The sequence below is a fragment of the Brachyhypopomus gauderio genome, unplaced genomic scaffold (assembly GCF_052324685.1).
Source record: "Brachyhypopomus gauderio isolate BG-103 unplaced genomic scaffold, BGAUD_0.2 sc86, whole genome shotgun sequence".
Lineage (NCBI taxonomy): Eukaryota > Metazoa > Chordata > Actinopteri > Gymnotiformes > Hypopomidae > Brachyhypopomus > Brachyhypopomus gauderio.
The window spans coordinates 1-7,500 of record NW_027506907.1 but is presented as its reverse complement, the minus strand read 5'-3'; the positions used below and the strand labels follow the sequence as shown (position 1 = coordinate 7,500).

Genomic DNA, 7,500 nt, shown 5'->3' with positions numbered 1-7,500 from the left:
AAACTCTAACTCATGCACTCGCACTCACTCATACACAGACTGACACACACATAATTTAAACACATTCACACTTTTATGCTTACTTTAATTATTTATATCTCTTTCCTGAAATCACACATGTACATACACAGACCCACACAAATGCACTCACTCCTTATACACACATTGACTCTTTCAGCTTGTAAAGAGAGCCTGCGTGAAAACCAGTGGTTTAGGGTTGAGGGTTTAGTCCTAGCTGTTGTAACCAAAGACCTCCAGGACCAGCCTGTGTTTGTTCAGAAGAGGCTAGAGAAACCAGTTTCCCTCTGCACACACTCAGCAGGCCTTCAATAATGGAGTGAGTTTGGGCGTCCTGTTTAATAAGGAAGATGGCTGAACTGGTGTGGGAGATGGAGAGAGAGCAGAATATGCTAACGTGCAGGAGGGAGAGAGGGCAAAGAGATGGAGGGAGGGAGAGAGAGAGATGGAGGGAGAGAGAGAGGGAGGGAGAGAGAGAGGGAGGGAGAGAGAGAGGGAGGGAGAGAGAGAGAGGGAGGGAGAGAGTTTTCTGAAGTACTCTAGCGAGAGACTGGCAGGTGAGGGGCAGCGAATCAATGCGGTTTTACAGCCACTGGCACTGCTAAATATTTGATCAGGCTTACACACACACACACACACACACACACACACACACACACACACACACACAGAGTAGAGTAGCTATTGCTGTTCTCCTACCTCACAAGTATGCTGTCCCTTTCAGGCCTGTCTGCCTACCAAATGCACCTGTCTGACCTCCTGTCTTGCTGCCTGTCTGACCTCCTGTCTTGCTGCCTGTCTTGCTGCCTGTCTTGCTGATCTTCTGTAGGAACACCGTTTTATTCCATTACGCCTGTCTGCCTGTCACCCTGTGTGTGATGGTCACGGGCAGTAGTCCTGAGACGTGATTGGCTGGTCCATGTCCCCTTTGTTGCAGTAGTCCTGAGACGTGATTGGCTGGTCCATGTCCCCTTTGTTGCAGTAGTCCTGAGACGTGATTGGCTGGTCCATGTCCCCTTTGTTGCATCACAGATCACCAAGAAACATGAGCTGCATGAGGCCACCTCCTACCTGCTGGAGAAGAAGGGAGACGTGCAGGGGGCCTTCCGAGTGCTGCTGCAGGTTCGGCACCCCTATAGTCGCTCCCTCCTCACTGCTGACGCAGGCCTGCTGCAGGAAACCGCAGCCACAGGCGGCCATGTTGGCTCAGACAGCGGAATGCCATTTTATTCGGCCTGTGGTGTCAGCTAATGACTCCGCGGTTATGGTCTGGCAATTTGATTTGAAAATTGAGGGGTTGTAAATGATGTGGCTGTGTTTGATGCTCAACAGTACCGATGTTATCAGTTTTATAATCTCAATCTCAGTGTATTTACAGTAGAATATATAATACAGAGTAAATCTTGAAGGTAAGATTAGGATTACCAGTCAGTCCTGTTTTAAGGGGATTTGATTATCTGGTGTGTGTGTTTGTGTTGTGTGTCTCAGATGTTAAAAAGCAAGCTGCACAGCCTGACCGAAGAGAATCCTGAGCCAGCCAGGTCAAGGGGTGAGGAGGAGGATGGTGAGGAGGGTGATGAAGGTCAGCCTGTGTTGGCCACGGTGGAGGAGGCCCTGAGTGACATCATAGAACTGTGTCACAGGAACTCTCACGGTCTTAACCAGCAGCAGAGAGAGGTGAGTTCATGAGCACGTGAGTCGTCTTGTGTGTGTGTGTGTGTGTGTGTGTGTGTGTGTGTGTGTGTGTGTGTGTGTGTGTGTCAGTTTGTGAGTGACCTTGGTGATGGATTCTGCTTGAACTTCTTGATTGGTGTTCATTTATTCATAAACGTATCATATTAATACATATACATACATTAATACATAAATGTCATAGTTTTGTGTGTCTGTCTCATCTCTCTCTCTCTCTCTCTCTCTCTCTCTCTCTCTCTCTCTCATTTTTCTCTCTCAGGCTCTCTGGTTTCCTCTTCTGGAGGCCATGATGTCACCACAGAAACACCTTAAAGGCCCCAGTGCCAAACATACTTCAGAAGGTTACACACACACACACACACACACACACACACACGCACGCACGCACACAAACACACACACACACACAGTAAATTTTATCTCTAGTCATTTGGTGGATTTAAGGGCTTATACTCCAGTTTTCCCCCTTCTGCTGTATTGTTATGAACCTAATGAACAATTAAAGCCTCTTTATGTGACGAGTCCCTGATAACACATTCAGTTTGACTAACGGCCACAGCCTGGGGATGGGAGGAGCCTGGTGACTATGAACATCTGAAAATAACTCACTTCCTCTAGCATCCTCCAGCTAGATCTGCTGCAACATGTGTGTGTGTGTGTGTGTGTGTGTGTGTGTGTGTGTGTGTGTGTGTGTACTCAGCACTGAAGGAACTCACAATGAAGGTCTTGAACAGTATGTCCAGTTTCATCGCCCTGCCTGCCATCATTCAGCGCATCCTACAGGTAACGTCGGTGCTTATGAGACTTTTTTAACACTTATAGCTGTGTAATAAACATGCTTATCACATGCTCATCATGGTAGATAAGGAAATGTGTGTGTTGTTGTTGTTTTAAAAGTACATTTGAATTGTTTACTTACTGGTATTTCAAAAAGAAGAAAGTATAAAATTGTTTTTCAAATGCCTCACCTTGACACTAAGCCCTTTTACACACTAAACACACACCCAAGGGCCTAATCTGACAATAACCCCCTTTACACACTCACACAAACACACACCCCAGGGCCTAATCTGACAATAAACCCCTTTACACACTCACACTCACACAAACACACACCCAAGGGCCTAATCTGACACTAAACCCTTTTACACACACCTACACAGATAAGGACTTAACCCAACAGCAATCTTCTTTACACACTCGCACAAACACACACAGATAAGCAGACTAAAGTATCCAGCTTCATGCCAAACATCGATTTCTCCCTTGCCTTCCATGTCCAGATAAGTGGCTGGAACAGATATGCTGTCAAAAGCAAATTCCATCTACCTCAGCCAAAGCTAAATTGTTCAGCCCACATCTCTTACACACACACACACACACACACACACTGCAGCAAGCTGAGTTCACACCTGCCATCAGTGCCATGATAAGCAAATAAGATGCACCGTTCTCACACACACACACACACACACACACACACACACTCACACAGTATACACTACACAGACAATAAAGTGCCCATCGGTGGGAGGTGTGGTCCAACAGAAGTGTGTTGTCTGTGTTTGTATGCGTGCATGCATGTGCGTGCTGTTGGCGTGTGCATATGTGTGTGGGCGCACGCTAACGTCTGTCACGTCTGCGGACCTTTGATGGCTCCGTTGTTGCAAAGCGCGTCATACGCGGTGTGTGAATTGAGAGGTGGAGAGTGAGTCCCTTTAGGTGGCCAATAATAAATGGACTCGGTTCATCCCTCCTACAAATATCCTTTCGTTGTTTGTAAACAGCAGTGTAAGCGATGTAGAAGACGAGTGATCAGGACAGCGTGTCTCCAGCTTGTCCTGAGGCATGGAGACAACCGGACAGCTTAATAGGTGACTGATGGTGCGTGGCACAGTTTAAACACCAGGGTCTCTTCTGTACTGTTAACAAAACGTCTGCTCATCCTCCCAAATCCCCCGTGCTGCATCGCGGCTGTGAGAACGAGGAGCGCTGGTTCTGCGTCTGTGCTGTGAGGTCAGCACAGACACGTCTGTGCTGGTGTCGGTGAGCCAGATGTGGATATGGGTTAAACCTGACCAAGAGTGACCCTGTGAAAGTTCTCTTTGGGTTCCTTGCTGGTTAAGAGCTTGTGAAGGCGTCCACAGCGCGGAGGGTTCGGAGGAACAGTGGAGACGTTTGCCTCTGTAAGCTGGTGGTTCTGAAGCTTTGTTTTCAACTTAAATAAAATATGCTCTAAGCAGTGAGCTGATGCATATTACTACTGTGTGTGTGTGTGTGTGGGTAGGAGGAGGTGTGGATATGTGTTTGAAGCCTCTCTGCAGGTGTGTGTAAGTGGGTGTGAGTTTGAGAGTGTGTGTGTGTTGAAGCCTCTCTGCAGGTGTGTGTGTTGAAGCCTCTCTGCGGTTGTGTGTGTATGTGTGGGTGTTTGAAGCTCCTTTGTGTGTATAGGCGTGTGTGTGAGTGTGTGTCGGGGCGTGTGTGAGTGTTTGAAGCACATCTGCAGGTGGACGTCTCTTGTCTCATCCGCATTCAGTCTGTCAGCGCCACATTTGAAGCTGTTTGAGTGTGTCCACGTGAACCGCCTGAAGCACGTGAACCGCGTGAAGCACGTGAACCGCTCCAGTTTAGAGCCACCTCACAAACTGAACAACCAAGACTTTTGGCTGTTCAACAAAAGGTGGAATTAACTTATTGTCACTTCCTGGTTCACAACTAACTGTTGTGTTTCATTCACATGTTTCATTATAAAACGGTTGGATGCTTCTCTAGGGATGTCTGATTGGCATGTCTGATTGGCTGCGGGTCTTTGCTCTTCTAACCAGTGAGGACGCAGGGCAGGCACTTCTGGTTTGTCAGGGTTGCCAGGCCCCCATTGGCTCTTCTAAGATGGACACCTGAAGCCCAGTGTGACAACTACGTAGTTAGTACAGCTAGTAGTGCTGGAACTGTCCGTGGTGCTGAAGGGTAGCATGGGCAGGGGTAGCGATGGTGTGTGTGTGTCAGTTTGTAGTGTGTGTGTATGTGTGGTTGAGCTTGAGTGTGTGTGTGTGTGTGGTTGGGTGTGTGTGGGGTGTAAGTGTGTGTGGTGGGAGTGTAAGTGTGGTATGGTGGACCCCCACATGTGTGGTATGGTGGACCCCCACATGTGTGGTATGGTGGGGGTGTAAGTGTGTGTGGTATGGTGGGGGTGTAAGTGTGTGTGGTATGGTGGGGGTGTAAGTGTGTGTGGTATGGTGGGGGGAGTTTATGGGTGTGGTTTAGCTCCCTATACTCATTAAATTTGTTTTATGCTGAGACCAGATGATCAAACACACTGTGATGAATCTCACAGCAGGTGGTGTGTGTGTGTGCGTGTGCGTGCACGTGCGCTTGTTCATTTATGAGTGTTTGTGCGTGTACATGTGCACATAGGTGTGCAGTACAATATTCTTGAGTTTTTTTATCACTGTGCTTTAACGTGATCAGTATGTTGATGGGTTAAGGAAAGGTAGCAGTTTGGAGGTAGCAGTTACTGTGTCCCATAGTGCGGGACAGCTGTTCTGTTACTGTGTCCCATAGTGCGGGACAGCTGTTCTGTTACTGTGTCCCATAGTGCGGGACAGCTGTTCTGTTACTGTGTCCCATAGTGCGGGACAGCTGTTCTGTTACTGTGTCCCATAGTGCAGGTCAGCTGTTCTGTTACTGTGTCCCATAGTGCGGGACAGCTGTTCTGTTACTGGGTCCCATAGTGCAGGACAGCTGTTCTGTTACTGTGTCCCATAGTGCAGGTCAGCTGTTCTGTTACTGTGTCCCATAGTGCAGGACAGCTGTTCTGTTCTGTTACTGTGTCCTATAGTGCAGGTCAGCTGTTCTGTTACTGTGTCCCATAGTGCAGGTCAGCTGTTCTGTTACTGTGTCCCATAGTGCAGGACAGCTGTTCTGTTACTGTGTCCCATAGTGCAGGACAGCTGTTCTGTTACTGTGTCCCATAGTGCGGGACAGCTGTTCTGTTACTGTGTCCCATAGTGCAGGTCAGCTGTTCTGTTACTGTGTCCTATAGTGCAGGTCAGCTGTTCTGTTACTGTGTCCCATAGTGCAGGACAGCTGTTCTGTTACTGTGTCCCATAGTGCAGGACAGCTGTTCTGTTACTGTGTCCCATAGTGCAGGACAGCTGTTCTGTTACTGTGTCCCATAGTGCAGGTCAGCTGTTCTGTTACTGTGTCCCATTGTGTTGGTCAGCTGCTCTGTTACTGTGTCCCATTGTGTTGGTCAGCTGTTCTGTTACTGTGTCCCATTGTGTTGGTCAGCTGCTCTGTTACTGTGTCCCATTGTGTTGGTCAGATGTTCTGTTACTGTGTCCCATAGTGCAGGACAGCTGTTCTGTTCTGTTACTGTGTCCCATTGTGTTGGTCAGCTGTTCTGTTACTGTGTCCCATTGTGTTGGTCAGCTGCTCTGTTACTGTGTCCCATAGTGCAGGACAGCTGTTCAGTTACTGTGTCCCATAGTGTTGGTCAGCTGTTCAGTTACTGTGTCCCATAGTGCAGGTCAGCTGTTCTGTTACTGTGTCCCATAGTGCAGGACAGCTGTTCTGTTACTGTGTCCTATAGTGTTGGTCAGCTGCTCTGTTGCTGTGTCCCATTGTGTTGGTCAGCTGTTCTGTTACTGTGTCCCATAGTGTTGGTCAGCTGCTCTGTTACTGTGTCCCATAGTGTTGGTCAGCTGCTCTGTTACTGTGTCCCATTGTGTTGGTCAGCTGTTCTGTTACTGTGTCCCATAGTGCAGGTCAGCTGTTCTGTTACTGTGTCCCATAGTGTTGGTCAGCTGTTCAGTTACTGTGTCCCATAGTGCAGGTCAGCTGTTCTGTTACTGTGTCCCATTGTGTTGGTCAGCTGTTCTGTTACTGTGTCCCATAGTGCGGGACAGCTGTTCTGTTACTGTGTCCCATAGTGCAGGTCAGCTGTTCTGTTACTGTGTCCCATAGTGCGGGACAGCTGTTCTGTTACTGTGTCCCATAGTGCAGGACAGCTGTTCTGTTACTGTGTCCCATAGTGCAGGTCAGCTGTTCTGTTACTGTGTCCCATAGTGCAGGACAGCTGTTCTGTTCTGTTACTGTGTCCTATAGTGCAGGTCAGCTGTTCTGTTACTGTGTCCCATAGTGCAGGTCAGCTGTTCTGTTACTGTGTCCCATAGTGCAGGACAGCTGTTCTGTTACTGTGTCCTATAGTGCAGGTCAGCTGTTCTGTTACTGTGTCCCATTGTGTTGGTCAGCTGCTCTGTTACTGTGTCCCATTGTGTTGGTCAGCTGTTCTGTTACTGTGTCCCATTGTGTTGGTCAGCTGCTCTGTTACTGCGTCCCATAGTGCAGGACAGCTGTTCAGTTACTGTGTCCCATAGTGTTGGTCAGCTGTTCAGTTACTGTGTCCCATAGTGCAGGTCAGCTGTTCTGTTACTGTGTCCCATAGTGCAGGACAGCTGTTCTGTTACTGTGTCCCATAGTGTTGGTCAGCTGCTCTGTTACTGTGTCCCATTGTGTTGGTCAGCTGTTCTGTTACTGTGTCCCATAGTGCAGGTCAGCTGTTCTGTTACTGTGTCCCATAGTGTTGGTCAGCTGTTCAGTTACTGTGTCCCATAGTGCAGGTCAGCTGTTCTGTTACTGTGTCCCATTGTGTTGGTCAGCTGTTCTGTTACTGTGTCCCATAGTGCAGGTCAGCTGTTCTGTTACTGTGTCCCATAGTGTTGGTCAGCTGTTCAGTTACTGTGTCCCATAGTGCAGGTCAGCTGTTCTGTTACTGTGTCCCATTGTGTT

At 48.3% G+C, this 7,500-nt stretch overlaps 1 protein-coding gene across 1 annotated transcript in view; it reads left to right on the top strand.

The window, feature by feature from the left end:
- The window catches only part of vps8 (VPS8 subunit of CORVET complex), a gene marked incomplete at its 3' end in the record, with an annotated part of 57,664 nt that extends 53,274 nt beyond the window's left edge, over positions 1-4,390 (top strand). Inside the window, 7 exon segments of the mRNA XM_076991874.1 lie at positions 1,051-1,140; positions 1,507-1,695; positions 1,970-2,051; positions 2,411-2,493; positions 3,608-3,726; positions 3,837-3,896; positions 4,247-4,390. Coding sequence (XP_076847989.1) covers positions 1,051-1,140; positions 1,507-1,695; positions 1,970-2,051; positions 2,411-2,493; positions 3,608-3,726; positions 3,837-3,896; positions 4,247-4,390 — 767 coding nt within the window.
- Between the last annotated feature and the right edge of the window lie 3,110 nt (positions 4,391-7,500).